The following is a 17,406-nucleotide window of genomic DNA, read 5'->3' on the forward strand; positions in this document are numbered from 1 at the left end:
TTTAAAATACGTACATCTCTTTCTCCTCGTTGCAGTTGCCATCTCTGACCTCATTTCCTCTCAACTTTGACCGAGACTCCTGCAGCAGCCATCCTGTTCATCTTCTCTAATCTCGCCTTCCCCTAGTCCATCTTCCATGTTGTCCTGAGTTTCCCTCATCCCTTCCTCCCTTCCTTCCTTCCCTTTTTATTTTCTTTTTATTTTTCCCTTATTAAGTAGGCTCCATGCCCAGTGTAGAGCCCAGTGTGGGGCTCAAACTCGCAACCCTGAGATCAAGACCTAACCACCTGAGCCACCTAGGCACCCCACAAGTTACCTTTCTAAAGTGGAATTTTGATTGTATTACTCCCCTGTCCATTACTTCCCTTTCTCTCCAGAAGAGATTATATTACTCTCCTGAACCAACCAACTGGATGGTTCTGCACTGTTGGCAGGACAGAGTCCTTGACCTCTGAGTGGCATGCTTGGCCTTGACCAGCCTTTGCAGCCTCATGGCCACGCCACCCACACACCTGTGTTTCCCCATCCTCCTCCTGGACTACTTTCTATTCTCCAAACAGTAGGCTTCTCATATATCCACACAGTTGATCGTGCCAGTCCCTCCATTGGACGGCTCCAGCCACACATACAAGGTGACACACACATTACCCATCTTCCTGACGACCCTCCGCTCGACCTTCAAGAGTCTGTTCAGTTCTTACCTCCTCAGAGAAGCAGTCCCTACCACTCCTTCAACCTCTAAAGTGAAAGTAATAACTTTGGTAGCTGGGATTTATTCATTCCCTTGATGTAGCCCCCATCCTGTGAGATTACAGTATGTTGGTTCTTTCTCCCATTAGATTGTGGGTTCCTTGAAAGCAGGGATCATATCTGATTTATCTTTGCATCCCCAATATCCATTCATTCATTTATTTTGTTATTTAAAAAAAATTTTTTAATGTTTATTTTTGAGAGAGAGAGACAGAGCAGGGGTGGGGCAGAGAGAGAAGGAGACAGAATCTGAAGCAGGCTCCATGTTCTGAGGTCTTAGCACAGAGCCTGACTCAGGGCTTGAACCCATGAACTGTGAGATCATGACCTGAGCTGAAGTCTGATGCTCAACCAACTGGGCCACCCAGACACCCCCATTCATTCATTTATTTAATTAACAACTGAATTTACTGGGAGCTTTGTGCTGTATGAGGCACTGTACTAGACATTGTGCATATACTGGATAAATAAGCAATAAGTAGAGTTTATTCAATGAATCATATTTTTCAATGAATATTATCAAGATCGGGTGAAGTAGAGTCTGCTCCTTTCCTACTGCTTTCATTTTCAACTTGTTTGCACCTGTAGGAAACCTTCTGGAGGATTCCAGCCAAGCTGAGTCCTTCCCAGCTCCGGAGGATAGCAGCTTCTTTGAGTCAGCCAGAGGAGGAGCAAAAACTTCGGCTAGGACTAGAACCGAAAGTCCCTGGAGAGCAAAACCCTGAGGAGGAGCACCAAAAGGAACAGCGAGCACAAGCCCTGAGGGCCCTCCAGTTGGCCCGGAAAAAGAAAGCTGGCCCGGTGTCCCCCAGCGGTAAGACCACTTACCTGTTGGGTACTAACTATGGGCTAGCCATGTTGATCTAGAGGGCTGATAGGGTATTTTGAGAAGATGAGGGCCCAGTTCTCTAATTCCATGCCTCTCATGGTCATCTCAGGGGAAGGGACCACTGGTGAGAAAGAACAGCTGCAAATGGTACCCAGGAAGCGACAACTGCTGGACAGCGATGAAGAACAGGAGGAGGATGAGGGCAAGAACAAAGGTAGGGAGTCTGACAGGGACCTGCTTTTTCTTCTGACCTCTAGCACTCTTCCCTTCAATCCCGAAGATCAGTGCTACTGTCCTTCTTTCCCCATAACATATTTAGATTCTCTCTCTCTTCTCACCCCTTTCATTCCCATAGCACTAGAGTCCAGAGCTCCAGGAATCCAAAAGAAGAAACGGTTTCAAATTGAGGATGAAGATGAGAATGACTGAAGTGCCAGAAGCTTTGGGGTAGAGGTAGATCATTTTTAGGTGGCGAATTTCAGTCAGACTTCAGAAACAGGACCCAGAAACTGCTCTTAGTAGACAGAAGCAGTAGAGTCCTGGGCTTCCCCAGGGATTTGGGGTCCAGGAATTTCCGGCAACAGTGTTGGGACAACTCTGCAATCACTTCTTGCGTCTCCCAGTTTTAGCAGTATGCCTCAGTAGCTCTCCAGAGACTTACCTCTCTTTTTCTAGGATCTGTTTCTTTGGGTTAGTAGCACCCCTTAGAAAATCGGAGGAGTGAGTGAGATATAGAAGGCACCTGGGACCCTGTTTGGCTTTCTGCCAGAGGTGGGTCACAGCACCAGATGGGGAGCTTTGTGACATGATGGGTGGGGGTGTTGCACCATTTTAAAAAAGCACCAGATGCTCCCATCCTCATTTTCTTTCCTGTGATCACTCCCAGGCACCAGATCGAACCCAATTCCTGTGGTTTAGGTAGGGTTGGGATGCAGTACTCTTGAGATGATGAACGTGTTTGGTTTGTGTTTGGTATTACATTCAATGTGTAAAGTTAAAAGTTGCCAATGTTGATGTGATGTGCCAATCTGTCTAAGTCTCCCAGCCTTCCACCTGCTATGTTCTTGGAAGAAGAGCCTTTAACTTTTAGGGTTAAAAGAGGCCATCACCCTTCCCTTTTCTCCTGCTTTCCCTACAGAAGACATGAAAACATTCTCACCTCAAGATCCTTTGTCTAGGATAAATCTTCAGGATGACAAGTGTATACAGCAGGAAGAAGCAGGAGCCACAAAGGGTGCAAGAGCCAGTTTTCCAGCATGGAGCAGAGTGGAGGATAAAGTCTGGGCAAGAAAGAGATGAATAAATACTGCAAATGCCGTGTCTTTTCCTGTTCTTGGAAACCATCAGCTTTCTGGCTCCCCGTGTTTCTAGCTAATGTGGGATGAAGGAGACATTCCAAAAATAGCTATTGAGATCAGGGATAGCCCTAGGTAAAGGATGCATTTGGATTGTCTTATTCTTCTGACTTGGTTTTTTTCCTCCCACAGCCTCTAAAGATAGGAGTGAAGCTACCTCTGGGTAATTGAAGTTTCCAAGGGCTAAGACATTTCCTAGCTTGGTCTGGTCTTGGTGTATCTTTATCCCAAGCCTTTCCCTACTTCCCAACCTGAGCACTTCAGCAGGGCCGTTCCGGCTCCCTTGTTGTGTCTTGCTGTCCACATTGGCTGTCTTTCCAAGAAATGCCCCCAAAGGGGCTCTGACCTGCCAGGCTTCTTTGAAACAAGTATAGACCATTTGCTGTGATTGGGCACAAAAGTGTTGCTATCCTTTTCCATTTATTTACCCTGTAGTTTTGAAATTTTTAAATGAAAAGAGGAATAAAAAGCTACTTTTACATATTTGAGTCATGGCCATCTGATTCTCACTCTAGATCTCCCTGGATCTTTGTGTTGAACTAGAGTGGGAATGTGGGAGGGAGAGGCAGATACTGCTAACAGAAATTTCAGGTTACTGGGGAGTGTCTGAGACCTGGACAAACTCAGTCAGTCAATACATGTGCAGTTCAGATCTTCCAGGAAGAAGAGGCGTAGGTGGAATTAGAAATGCAAGAGATTTGTTGGGGAAATGTTTTTGAAGGATAAAGGGGAGATAGAGCAGTGTAGATTGGGAGAGCCTATAGCCCATGATGGTGGTCAGATGCCTGTGAGAGGAGAAAGGGGAAAATCGCAGTGTTACTCAGAAAATCTTGTCCGACTGTTGGGGAGCCCCAAGCAAAGATTACCTGGTTGAGGAGCCCCATATCTGGCAGACACGGGCTAGCCCTAGCACCCTCCACCAGTTATTGGCTCCGAGCAGCCTGGAGAGAATGACGTGGGTGTGACTGCAGAAAATCCTAAGGAGTCAAAACTTAAGATGTCAGCCGAATAGACTCTTTACTGCATGTTCTTTTGAAGGGAGCTCTGAACAGAACGTTGCAGTACAAACGTGCAAACACTTGGCACAGTCGTGTCTCCCACTGATCACTGAGGCAAGCAGCCATTCCCTTTGTTCCCCTCCTACAAGACAGTACTGGGAGTGGAGCAACCTACTGGAAAGGCACACATCTCACTAAAGGGTGATTTGGGGCTCTTGCATTTAAGTAGAAAATGAAACAGAGAAGTCCCTGGTGACCTAGGAATAAGAGAGGCCAAGTGAGATCAGTTGGGTTCCATTTCCCATTCCATGGACCCTAACCTAAAAGGTACAGCCTAGAGGTGATGCATAAGTGAAACTTTATTTTCTAGCTCCCACTTCAGCAATAGTTTGATCGTTCATTGCTACATGTTAACACTCTATAGCTGCCATTTCATATGGAACCCAGACAAAGGTCCTGATGTCCTTTCCTTCATCCCCAGGATCCCAGCCACCCTCTGCACACCCCTGATTCTGTTAGACTTGGCCCCTAATGTTCCTGCCTGGCCTTATCCACATGGCCTCTCTACCCAAGATCTAATAGGCCTGGCACCAGGGAAGCCCTGGAGCAAGCTGGCTTTACCAAACTGATGCCTGGACCCACAGCTTTAGCTCTATAGTCTGGGATGTGTAAAAGTACATAGACCCACACCCACTAGCTCTAAGGACTCTGGAATAGCAGAGCACAGCGGGGAGAGTATTGTGTGGTACCTTGGCCCCTGTTCTGCAGGTGTTGGACTCAGGGAAGGCTACATGTGTCTGCCCCACTGAGGACTGGGAGCTGGAGCAGCCTGAGCACAATGAGGTCCCGTTGTTGACAGGAGTAGAACCCTACTATAAACTGCACAGCTTTATACTATACTGCTTAGAACTGCTCAGAGGCCGATAGATGACTGAGATGAGGCCATAGGCCTGGATTATGACCTTCTGATAATTGTGATGGTTAGGACTGATGCAGTTGTTGGTCAGCTCTGCATTTAAGCCTGTGGTAAGGGCTGAGGTTTAGCTCCAGTGTTACTATGAGAAACAGCCTCTTCCAGAGACAAGGGAGCAGAGCTTAGGGGAACCTTGGATGTGAGTGACCTGGAAGAAACAACTACCATGACCTCAAAGGGGCAGGTGTCAGAGGTAGTAAGTTGAGCTCTCTGCTGGTGATGGGTCTTGTTTAAGCGCTATAACTTAGAGCCTGGGACTGGGAGTTTTGTGCTAGAAGAAAACTAGATAGGCATAGAAGGAATGAATTCTAATTTTTTGATAAGCTGTGTGGCATTCAAAATCCAAAATAAACATTAGCTCTGATACCTATAGGATATACAGTGATGAAATATACAGTAGTTAAAAAGCATGCTAATTTAAATTTGTCTAACAGTTTTGTTTCATGGCCCAGATGTGGGTGTGTGTGTGTGTGTGTGTGTGTGTGTGTGTGTGTGTGTGTGTGTGTGTATTTTTTTTTTAAGTATTTATTTTGAGAGAGAGAGCACGCACAAGCAGGGGAGGGGCAGAGAGAGAGAGAATCCATCCCAAGCAGGCTCCACACTGTCATTGCAGAGCCTGACGCGGGGCTCGAACTCCTGAACCATGAGAGCATGACCTGAGCCGAAACCAAGTTAGACGCTTAACCAGCTGAGCCACCTACGTATATCTTGGTTGTGGTGTATCTTGGTGAGTGTTCTATAGGTGCTTGAAAAGAATGTGATTTTGGGGCGCCTGGGTGGCGCAGTCGGTTAAGCGTCCGACTTCAGCCAGGTCACGATCTCGCGGTCCGTGAGTTCGAGCCCCGCGTCAGGCTCTGGGCTGATGGCTCGGAGCCTGGAGCCTGTTTCCGATTCTGTGTCTCCCTCTCTCTCTGCCCCTCCCCCGTTCATGCTCTGTCTCTCTGTGTCCCAAAAATAAATAAAAAACGTTGAAAAAAAAATTAAAAAAAAAAATAAGAAAAGAATGTGATTTTAAGGTAAAATTCACATAACACTTCATCATTTTAAACATTTTAGAGGCACCTGGGTGGCAGCTGTTGGTGAAGGAACTTAAGAGAATGAGCCATACACTACATTGGTTCCACCCCCAGAGTATACCCCTCCTTATTTCTGACCTTGACTCCTACAGTATCTGACCCTCTAAGGCTCCCCGTCTCAGTCTCCTTTTCCCTGTCATTCATTTCCCTTTCTGCCTGCAGAATTCCTTTTAAAACATGGTTGTCGTCATGACTTTACTTTGCTCAAGAGCACTTCATGGTTTCCCATTTCTTTCAGGACAGAGTCTGGACCCAGAATAGCATACTTGATCTGAGCAAGTCTCTGCATCCTCACCACCATGTCTGACTATGCCCATATTTTAAACTGTTGCCCCTTGCCGCTAAATTTTTTTAAGATTTTATTTATTTATTTATTTATTTATTTATTTATTTATTTATTTATTTATTTATAAGTAATCTCTACGCCCAGTGTGGGGCTTGAACTTACAACCCCAAGATTAAGAGTCACATACTTTACAGACAGCCAGTCAGGCATCCCAGCCCCTCAGGGTTGGTTTTTTTTTTAATGTTTGTTTATTTTTGAGAGAGAGAGAGAGACACACACACACACACACACACACACACACAGTGTGAGTGGGGGAGGGGCAGAGAGAGAAGGAGACACAGAATCTAAAGCAGGCTCCAGACTCCAAACTGTCAGCACAGAATCCGATTGTGGGGCTTGAACCCATGAACCCTAAGATCATGACCTGAGCCAGTCAGACGTTTAACCAACCGAGCCACCCAGGCACCCCAACCCTTCAGTATTTTTAATCAGCCTCACAGATCAGGCCTTTTCATATACCAAACTGTTGATTATCACTGTTCCTCTATTGGCGAGCTCTATCCAACTCCTATCTCATCCTTCTAGAATCAGCTCAAATGTGCTTTCTTCTGTCACAGCTTTTGTCACTCTTTTGAACCCCCGACCACAAGCAGTCACCCTTCCAGCTGGGATTTGTTCATTCCCCTGATAAAGGGCCAGTCTTAAGTGTTTCATCTTGTTTGTTCTTTTTCCCATTAGACTGTGAGCACCTTGAAGGATTGTTTTTTACTCATCTTTAGGTCCCAAAGATGCATTTATTAATATATCCAATTAATACATATATGTATTCAGTGCCTCCTATATAAGAGTCACCATTCTGGGCATTGGGTGTCAATTGGGAGTGATTACCAAAAACTAGGTATATGTAGGTGAATAAAGCAATATTTAATTTATTTATTTTTTAATTTTTTTTAATGTTTATTCATTTTTGAGAGAGACAGAGCATGAGTGGGGAGAGGCAGAGAGAGAGGGAGACACAAGAGTCTTGAAGCAGGCTCCAGGCTCTGAGCTGTCAGCACAGAGCCTGATGTGGCACTTGAACCCACAAACCATGAGATCATGACCTGAGCTGGAATCAGATGCTTAACCAACTGAGCCACCCAGATGCCCCAAAGCAATATTTTTTAGGAAGTTTTTTTGTTGTTGTTTATGTTTATTTATTTTGAGAGAAAGAGGGAGAGAGAGAGCATGAGCAGGGGATGGGCAGAAAAAGAGGGAGAGCGAGAAGCCCAAGGAGCTTCAGACTGCTAGCACAGAGTCTGACAGGGGACTTGAACCCACGAACCATGAAATCGTGACCTGCACCGAATTTGGACGCTTAACAGACTAGACCACCCAAGGGTCCCTAAGATTTTAAGTACTCTCTACACCCAACAAGGGGCTCGAACTCACAACCCCAAGATCAAGAGTTGCATGCTTGGGGCGCCTGGGTGGCTCAGCCGGTTAGGCGTCCAACTTCGGCTCAGGTCATGATCTCACGGTCTGTGAGTTCAAGCCCCACGTCAGGCTCTGTGCTGACAGCTCCTGGAGCCTGGAGCCTGTTTCAGATTCTGTGTCTCCCTCTCTCTGACCCTCCCCCATTCATGCTCAGTCTCTCTCTGTCTCAAAAATAAATAAAGGTTAAAAAAAAAAAAAAAAAGAGTTGCATGCTTTACTGACTGAGCCAGCCAGGCACCCCAAGTTAGATGATTTTTTTGAATGTTTATTTATTATTGAGGGACAGAGAGAGGCAGAGCTTGAGCATGGGAGGGGAAAAGAGAGAGGAGGGGACCCAGAATCTGAAGCAGGCTCCAGACTCTGAGCTATCAACACAGAGCCCGACATGGGGCTTGAGCTCACAAACTGAGATCATGACCTCAGCCAAAGTCAGATGCTTAACCGACTGAGCCACCCAGGCACCCCAGCAAGTTAGATGATTCTTAAAGTCATTCAGAGGAAAGCTTCAGCCAGAGCTGGAATCTGAACTCGCTGGAGAGCAAGGCCCTGATGAGAAGTGCTAAGCACAAACCCTGAGGGCCCTCCTGTAAGCCAGCAAAAGGAGAGCAGTCCTGGTCTCCCTACGGGATAATAGGACTGCTGTCTATTGAGTAGTTATGTACCAGCCACATTGGTCTAGGGGCTGATGGAGTTAATTTTGATGCCTCCTATTTCATTGGGAGACCAGGCAGCTAAAACAGCAACCAAGATTTTTAGGGTAGTGAAAAGTGTTCCGTATGGTACTGTAAAGGTAGATATATGTCATTATGCATTTGGTAAAACCCATAGAACTATATGATGCAGGTGCTTCTGGATGGCTCAGTTGGTTAAGCATCTGACTCTTGATTTCAGCTCAGGACATGATCTCATGGTTCATGAGTTTGAGCCCTGCGTCGGGCTCTGTGATGGCAGTGCAGAGCCTGCTTGGGATTCTCTGTCTCCCTCTCTCTCTGCCCCTCCCCTGATTGCTCTCTATCTCTTAAAAAAATAATAATAATAAACTTAAAAGAGCTATATGATGCAAAGAACTGAACCCTGATGTGAACTGTGGACTTAGGTAATAATAATACATAATAACAAAATAAATAACTTTAAAAATAATAATCAACTGTAACAAATGTACCACACCAATATATGTTAATACAGGAAACTGAGGGGTCAAGGAAGAGGGAATATTTGGGGACTCTACTTACTGCTTAATTTTTCTTTTTTTTTTTTTATTTTTTTTAATGTTTATTTATTTTTGGGACAGAGAGAGACGGAGCATGAACGGGGGAGGGTCAGAGAGAGAGGAAGACACATAATCTGAAGCAGGCTCCAGGCTCTGAGCTGTCCGCACAGAACCCGACGCGGGGCTCGAACTCAGGACCGTGAGATCATGACCTGAGCCAAAGTCGGACGCTTAACCGACTGAGCCACCCAGGCGCCCCAACTGCTTAATTTTTCTACAAACCTAAAACTACTCTAAGAAATAAACTCTAGGGGCGCCTGGGTGGCTCAGTCAGTTGAGCATTCGACTTTGGCTCGGGTCATGATCTCGTGTTTGTGAGTTCGAGCCCGGCGTTGGGCTCTGTGCTGTGCTGTGCTGACAGCTCAGAGCCTGGAGTCTGTTTCGGATTCTGGGTGTCCCTCTCTCTCTGCCTCTCCCCTGCTTGCGCTCTGTCTCTCTGTCTCTCGAAAATAAACAATAAAAATATTTTTTAAAAAAACTCTACTAATTAAAACCACCACCAAAAAAATCTCAGCTGACACCTGTTGGGATTTGATGAGGAACAGGTGGAAGACAAGGAAAGGAGCAAAGGTAGGAAGTCTGGGGGGAACTGCTTGTGTCTTCATCCTTCTGTCATTTTTCTCCTTGGTCCTGGAGACAAACTCCTCACCACTTTTCCTCCCCCTACCGTATTTACACATTCAGTCTGTCTCCCCTGTCACTCCCAAGGCATGGGAGTTAGAAATTTGGGTAATTTCAACAAAAAGTCATTTTCACATTGAGGAGGATGGTGATGCTGACTAACTAAACGTGGAGATAGGGCCAGTTATAGAGAGTGAACTCAAGTCACGAATGGGAGAATCTGACAGGATCCAAAACCCCCCTGGGCTGTACAGAAGCAGCAGACTCTTGAGGTGCTCCATGGATTTAGGGTCCAGGAATTTCAGGCGACAGTGTTGGATGCCTCTAAATCCAGTTCCTCCTCCCAATTTTAGGATTGTGTCCCGGTAGCTCCCTGAAGACTTACTCCTCTTCTTCTAGAAAACTTTTTTTTTTCCTTCTGATTTCTTTTTGCTCATTAGGGGCCCCTCCTGGGACTGAGAGGAGTAAAATTGGAGGAGGGACCAGGGATTTGTTCATTGGCCTAATGCCTTGGCTGTGTGCCAGAGGTAGGTTATAGCACCAGAGAGGAACCTGTATGGCAAAACGATGTGGCGACTTCTGTACCAGTTTTAGGAAGCACCACATGTCATCGTTCCCTATTTCCAGGCTACAGTTTCTCATCTAGACCCCTAGAAATGAGAAATGAAGCTCAATGCCTACAGTTCTGACATAGGCTTAGAAGTACTATCGGGGTGGAGAGCTGGACATCCGGCTTGGGAGCAGGCACCTTCGTTTCGCACGCAACCAAAGAGCGATTTAAAAATGGGTGATGTTGAGAAGGGCAAGAAGATTTTTGTTCAGAAGTGTGCCCAGTGCCATACTGTGGAAAAGGGAGGCAAGCACAAGACTGGACCAAATCTCCATGGTTTATTTGGGCGAAAAACAGGTCAAGCCCCTGGGTTGTCTTACACGGATGCCAACAAGAACAAAGGCATCACCTGGGGAGAGGAGACATTGATGGAGTATTAGAAGAATCCCAAGAAGTACGTCCCTGGAACAAAAATGATCTTCGCTGGCATTAAGAAGGCAGGGGAAAGAGCGGACTTGATAGCTTATCTCAAAAAAGCTACTAAGGAATAATAGTTGGCCGTTGCCTTATTTATTACAAAACAAAAATGTCTCATGACTTTTTTAATGTGTACCATGTTTAAATTGATCTCATACACCAGAATTCACATCATGAATGGCTGATAGAATATTTCTTTTGGACAGTCCTTATTTAAATAAGATTGGCTTGTGGTTAAATGAGTATGATTCGCTTTTTGAACTTTGATAGTAATTCTAGTTCAGCAAGTGCTGTCACTGTTTTCTCCTTTGAAAAATATGATTGGGGTTGATTAGATGTTGAGCTTTTCACAGAGATGGTAAATGACATCTCTAAACTTACAGGAGATTGGTTTTATATTTAGATTTATGTAACTGGTTATGTTAATATATTTAAATACTGAGGAAATCCCTTCACTGTATCAGAACAGCAAGACTCAGCTGTGTTTCAAGTTGTGTTTGTTAGCCTGTTAAAGGCAAGGGCTGAAGATAAGCTGGCAATGTCCACTTTATCTTTTTAGTCTTAAATATGCCAATTTAATTAAAATTCCCTGCATTTAAAATGTTGCCTTTTGCTTAATGAAAGGCATTTTAGTGTGGTCTATGTATAATTTTAAATAAAGAATATTAACACTTCTCACATTTTATAGATGATCTGTAAGGTCAGATGCTTTTAAAAGTCAGCATGATTGGGGCGCCTGGGTGGCTCAGTTGGTTGGGCGTCCGACTTCGGCTCAGGTCATGATCTCGCAGTCCGTGAGTTCGAACACTGTGTCGGGCTCTGTGCTGACAGCTCAGAGCCTGCAGCCTGTTTCAGATTCTGTGTCTCCCTCTCTCTATGACCTTCCCCCATTCATGCTCTGTCTCCCTCTGTCTCAAAAATGAATAAACGTTAAAAAAATTTTTTTTTAAATAAAATTCAGTGTGATAAGTTATAGCGGCAGATTTGGCTTGTGAATTCTTTACTAAGTTATAATTCAGGATTGCTTTCTACATAGCTATTCAAAAATACAACTGTGGAATTACCACAATGTATGATTGGTAACGGTGCTTTTGTTAACTCGTTAGAAGGGTTAAAGTAGAGGAGATATATCATCAGCACAAATTTGTAAATTATGTGATAATGCTTAAGATAATTAAAAACAAAATCACAGATAAAAAAAAAAGTAGTACTATCAGGGTAAGGCAACAACAGATGTTGGTGAGGATGCAGAGAGAGGATCTCTTTTGCACTGCTAGTGGGAATGCAAACTGGTGCAGCCACTCTGGAAAACAGTATGGAGGTTCCTCAAAAAATTAAAAATAGAACTACCCTACAACCCAGCAATTGCACTACCAGGTATTTATCCAAGGGTTACAGGTATACTGTTTGACAGGGACACAGGCATCCCAATGTTAACAGCAGTGCTATCAACAATACCCAAAGTATGGAAAGAGCCCAAATGTCCATCGATGGATGAATGGATAAAGAAGATGTGGTCTATCTATCTATCTATCTATCTATCTACACAATGGAGTATTACTCGGCAATCAAAAAGAATGAAATCTTGCCATTTGCAACTACGTGGATGGACCTAGAGGGTATTAGGCTAAGTGAAATTAGACAGAGAAAGACAAATATCATATGATTTCACTCAGATGAGGACTTTAAGATACAAAACAGATGAACACAAGGGAAGGGAAGCAAAAATAATATGAAAACAGGGAGGGGGAAAAACAGACTCTTAAATATACAGAACAAACAGAGGGTTACTGGAGGGGTTGTGGGAGGGGGGATGGGCTAAATGGGTAAGGGGCTTAAGGAATCTATTCCTGAAATCATTGTTGTACCATGTGCTAAATAACCTGGTTGTAAATTATTTTTAAAAATTATAAAAAGTAATAAAAAGATTTTTTCCCTTGTTTTGTGTATTTTGGGGCTGATCACTTCCCTTTGTATTGCTAGTGTTCATAAAGAAATCAAAATAATGTGTATGTTGAGTATTATCTTATGAGCCAGAGCACACATTTAATCCTCCAGTTTGGGGGGTATTTAAAATACTTCATTTAGAAAAGTATTCATTTGTATGTTTTTCCCTTAACCCCATTCACTCTCACAGGAATGCACTGGTGAAAAGAGCAATATATTTTTTTCTTCATTACTCAGTGAGGAGACTGCTTTCCACACACATAGTGACCGAGAAATTGCTCAGTAAATGCACAAAGTTTGAGAGATAACTAAGTACTTACTCTTATCTGTACACAGATCAAAAGCAGGTAGTATACATAGATGATGAATTATGTAATTTCATAAGAAGATAGAGAAATACATTTTTGAAAATTGAATTTCTGGGGGCACCTGGGTGGCTCAGTTCAGTTGAACATCTAACTTCACTTCGGCTCAGGTCATGATCCCATGGTCGTGGAATCAAGTCCCACGTCAGAGTCTGTGAGGAGTGTGAAGCTTGCTTAAGATTCTCTCTCTCTTCCTCTGCCCCTCTCTCTGTTGCTCATGTGCTCTAAAATTAAAAAAAACAAAAATGAAGTTGAAAAAAAAAGTACTATCAGGGTAATAAATGTGTTTAAGTAGGGTATTGTGCAAGAATGACACGGTAAAAACAAAAGTTGCTCTGATTTGGTCTGGCTTGCCAATAGGTTCTATTTTCTCATTTTTCTACCCGGTAAGCCCATTGAGTAAGAACTATTTTGGGGTCTCCTGCCCAGAAATCATTGGTGTCCCTGCCTTTTGCCTCCCTGCTTCCCCAGAAGAGACAGGAATTTTTCCCGATCTAGGTTTAGGCCTAGAGAAATCTTAGGGTAACAGGGATACAGGGCAGGAAAAGCAGTAGCCACAAAGGGCGATGGCCTTTTTGTCAGCATGGGGCAAAGGTGAGGAGGAAAAGCCTGAGCCAGGAGGAGGTGGATAAATATTTGTGAACATATGTCCTTCACTGTTTTCAGAAGGGCCAACTTTTTTTTGGCTGGAATGAAGAGAAGGTGAGTTCTAGAAAGCTGTCATTCAGATTAGAGAAGCACCGAGGAAAGGACGTGTTCGGACCATCTTATTCCTCTGGCTTGTTTCTGGAGCAGGTGAGGACTGCCCACAGTTTGTAAGGGTGGGGGCAAAGTTGTGTCCAGGGTAATTAAAGTTTCCAAGGGCAGGGCCACTTCCAAGCTCTGACCGGTCTTGGTGTCACTTTGTCCCAAGCCTTCCCTACTTCCCAACCCGAGCACTTCTTTCCAGCAGGGCTGTTCCTGCTGACCCACCATGATCCAGGCTGTGCTGCTCCTTTGCTGTGTCTTTTTTTTTTTTCTTTTAAGATTTAATTTATTTTTAAATTTCTTATACATTTATTCTTGAGAGACAGAAAGAGATAGTGAGTGGGGGGAGAGGCAGAGAGAGAAGGAGACATAGAATCTGAAGCAGGCTCTGGGCTCTGAGCAAGCTGTCAGCACAGAGCCCGACATGGGGCTCGAACCCACAAACCATGAGATCATGACCTGAGTTGAAGTTGGACGCTCAACCGATTGAGCCACCCAGGCGCCCTTTAAGATTTTATTTTTAAGTAATCTACCCAACATAGGGCTCAAACATAGCCCCGAGATCAAGAGTCACATGCTCTACCAACTGAGCCAGCCAGGCACCCCTTTGCTGTGTTTTGCTGTCCTCGTTGGCAGTCTTTCCAAGAAATGTCCAGAAAGGGGCCCTGAACTTCCAGCCATCTTTGACAAAAACTGGGCATTCTCTGAAAACACTCTCCATCCAGATCCCTCTCCCATATCTCAAGACCTTCCAGGATCTCTTGCATGCTACCCACTCCATAGCCACTCTGCCTGAGTACCTATCCTACTTAGCTGTGGGGATGTCCCTGGAGGAGGTTGGCTGCCCAACTAAGGCTCACATTCTGCAGCTTCAGCTTGTTAGGATGGGAGGAAAGGACATCAACTGAAACCCTCATCCATGAGAGTAAAAAAGCAGACAGAGGAAGGCATTGGCAATACAAAGTTTATCCTGAGGGATCTGGGGGATCTGGAGGGAAACTTGGATAAATCCAACACTCAGCTATTTACCCTGAGGGATGTATTGATGGTGGCAAATACACCCACTGGTGAGGTAGGTCTACCAGCCATCTCCCATGTTGCTGACACAGTTCAAAGAATTTGCTGTCAATATACCCTAGAACTTCAGGAATAAGTCTTGGGAACATGGGGAAGGATTGGGCAAAAAGCTGAAGCAACCCCTAAGGTAAGAAAGGACCTCTCAATGTCTATGGATGATGACAATATAATTTATCAAATGTTCCACAGTTATTTGGAAGTGCTTTATGGAGAAATTGATTCAGGAATTTGTCTAGGTTTACTTCAGATATTCAATGCCAACTAAGAAACAAGTGTCTTTTCTCAGGACTATGTTCAAAGATGGGGCATGGTAAGTAGTTAGAAATGTAGCAGATCGCTCAGGACAGATGTATGCTCTTTATTTCATGCCAATGCTAAAACACATGTGACTGGTGTTAGCCTTGCCCCTCCCCACTTAGAAAGTCCCAGCCTCTAGTTGTTATTCCATTTTGCTTTCCTTTTCTTTTTCTTCAGTCATCGTATACTGTGCATGTAATATGTACTAAGCATGAGAAGTATTTTAACCTTTTTCTCATTCATCCACCCTGTACTAAATCCCCAGCTAGATAGATGCTGTAGCTCACTAATTTAATTCTTAACTGAAAAGAGAGACAAAATAAAATGGGGTCTTAGGTATTGAGGTCGAGAGTGTAACAAAGGGACAGGGTTTGAGCAGCCAATACAAAGGACAACTATTTGCAGAGATTACATCTCTTACCGGTTACGGGGGAAAGCAAATCTTTCCTTTCTTCATGGGGCAGAGAAGTGGGCAGAACTGGATTGAGGAGCAACCAAACCTACCAAGACAAACTCACTTCTCGCCTGGACTGTATGGTAATTTGGGGTCCCCTATAAACGGATGGTAATAAAGCAGAGGAAGTCTCTGGTGACTTGAAGATGGGGAAGGCCAGATGGGAACAATTGGGCTGCATTTCCTATTTCTGGGGCCTTTACCTAAAAATAACGGAAGCTTGGAGATGATGGCTGGAGGTGTGCCCCGAGTCCTGGGCTCCTTTCAGACCACAACCCTTAGGGAACTGGTTTGTATTTTTCTGGTTTGTCGCCTCTCCAGTGTACTGTTTCAGACATGTGTGGCCTCAGATTCATCACGATACAAGTTGAGCTGCTTTTTTGCTACCTCCTGCTGTACCCTGTGGATGCCATTTCATATGGAAACCAGACAAATATTCTGATGCACCTTCCCTCATCCTTGAGGTCCTGGCCACCTTCCTCAGACCCTTTGTTCTGCCAGACCCTGCTCCCAAAGTCCCTGCCTGGCTTCACCCACGTGGCCCCTCTACTCAAGTTCTTGGTAGGCTTGCCACTGCTGATCACCCTGGAGAAAGCTGGCTGCCAGGCTGATACCTGGGCCCTGCAACTTCAGTTGTATCATCAGGGGGGTGTGAAAGCTACACAGATCCTCATTCGGCATCTTCAAGGGCTCCAGAAAAGCAGAAGCACAGGGAGGGCAGTTTCAGTGGATGCCCTGGCCTCTGCTCTACAGCTGTTGACCAGGGAGCAGCGGGGCCCACAAAGAGCCCAACGATCCCTACCCATCAATGACTGTGAACAGGAGCAGGAGCAGGGTGTGCACGATATAGTCCAGCTGTTGCCAGGAGTGGGAACCTACTACAACCTGGGCACAGCTCTGTATTATGCTGCTCAGAACTGCTCAGACAAGGCCAAGGAACGAGGCCAAGATGGGGTCATAGATATGGGTTATGACTTTCTGATGACCATGGTTGGGTTATCTGGGGGACCCACAGGACTACTAATCAGCGCTGCACTTAAACCTGCAGTGAAGGCTGGGATTCAACAGTTGATCCAGTATTACTATGTGAATGAGGCAAACACCCCTCTGCCAGAGATCAGCGAGGAGACCTGGGGGAGGGCTTTAAATGTGAGTGACCTGGAAGAAACAACTTCCAAGGCCCTTCGACCTTAGTGTCGCACCATTATTAATTCAGGGCTTATTTAATAGCTATGACTTATGCCATCTTGAGATGGCGGTCTTGGGATGTAAAAGGTGGTCCTAACAGAATGAACAAATCTAATATTTTGACAAGCTGTAATGTGTGTTTCTTCAAAATCCAAATCTCTGGTTTGTTATCAATGAGGAAGGCAGTGCTGTAAAATGCAGAGTTTTTTCTTTTTTAATGTCTATTTATTTTTAGAGAGAGACAGAGAGAGCGTGCAAGCATGTGCACGTCCAGGGGAGGGGCAGAGAGAAGGAGACAGGATCCGAAGCAGCTCTCTGCCCTGACAGCAGAGAGATGGATGCAGGGCTCAAACTCATGAACGGTGAGATCATGACCTGAGCCGAAACCAAGAGTCTGTTACCTACTGAGCCACCCAGGGTCCCCCAAGTACAGGTATTTTATTTTTTATCAAAAAATTGTTTAATGTTTGGGGCACCTGGGTGGCTCAGTCGGTTGAGTGTCTAGCTTTGGCTCAGGTCATGATCTCACAGTTTGTGAGTTCAAGCCCATCAGGCTCTGTGCTGACAGCTCGGAGCCTGGAACCTGCTTCAGATTCTGTGTCTCCCTCTTTCTCTGCCCCTGCCCTGCTTGTGCTTTGTCTATCTCTCAAAAACAATAAATAAACATTAA

The 17,406-nt window shown here is 44.8% G+C and overlaps 3 protein-coding genes and 1 pseudogene across 7 annotated transcripts in view; all 4 read left to right on the forward strand.

Annotated features, from left to right (window-relative positions):
- The window catches only part of TIMELESS (timeless circadian regulator), a 30,025-nt gene extending 26,608 nt beyond the window's left edge, over positions 1 to 3,417 (forward strand). For 3 of the 4 annotated variants that reach the window (XM_086713057.1, XM_086713059.1, XM_086713058.1), the window contains exons 27-30: positions 1,339 to 1,564; positions 1,689 to 1,793; positions 1,935 to 2,032; positions 2,718 to 3,417. In XM_086713057.1, the coding sequence (XP_086569183.1) occupies positions 1,339 to 1,564; positions 1,689 to 1,793; positions 1,935 to 2,008 (405 nt within the window). In that variant the 3' untranslated portion in view covers positions 2,009 to 2,032; positions 2,718 to 3,417. The remainder of the gene's footprint in view (positions 1 to 1,338; positions 1,565 to 1,688; positions 1,794 to 1,934; positions 2,033 to 2,717) is intronic. The other variant, XM_086713061.1, reaches the window with a different exon arrangement.
- Positions 3,418 to 10,052: 6,635 nt separating this feature from the next.
- On the forward strand, positions 10,053 to 11,634 carry LOC147579091 (cytochrome c pseudogene; annotated as a pseudogene).
- A 1,922-nt stretch (positions 11,635 to 13,556) lies between these two features.
- On the forward strand, positions 13,557 to 15,062 carry LOC112863760 (apolipoprotein F). The gene is given in 5 exon segments (XM_086715108.1): positions 13,557 to 13,567; positions 14,316 to 14,619; positions 14,621 to 14,667; positions 14,868 to 14,908; positions 14,911 to 15,062. Coding segments are annotated over 5 exon segments (555 nt in total).
- On the forward strand, positions 13,617 to 16,863 carry APOF (apolipoprotein F). 2 transcript variants are annotated; one of them, XM_086713065.1, is made up of 3 exons: positions 13,637 to 13,768; positions 15,559 to 15,631; positions 15,870 to 16,863. In XM_086713065.1, the coding sequence occupies exons 2-3, from the start codon at positions 15,629 to 15,631 to the stop codon at positions 16,740 to 16,742; spliced, it is 876 nt and encodes a 291-aa protein (XP_086569191.1). In that variant the 5' UTR covers positions 13,637 to 13,768; positions 15,559 to 15,628; the 3' UTR covers positions 16,743 to 16,863. The 2 variants fall into 2 exon arrangements, with proteins under 2 accessions (XP_086569192.1, XP_086569191.1); XM_086713066.1 differs by lacking the exon at positions 15,559 to 15,631 and having other exon boundaries at positions 13,617 to 13,768.
- The last annotated feature ends 543 nt before the right edge of the window (positions 16,864 to 17,406 follow it).

The sequence above is a fragment of the Puma concolor genome, chromosome B4, assembly GCF_028749965.1.
Source record: "Puma concolor isolate L17-30 chromosome B4, mPumCon1.1.hap2, whole genome shotgun sequence".
In the NCBI taxonomy this organism is placed as follows: Eukaryota; Metazoa; Chordata; class Mammalia; order Carnivora; family Felidae; genus Puma; species Puma concolor.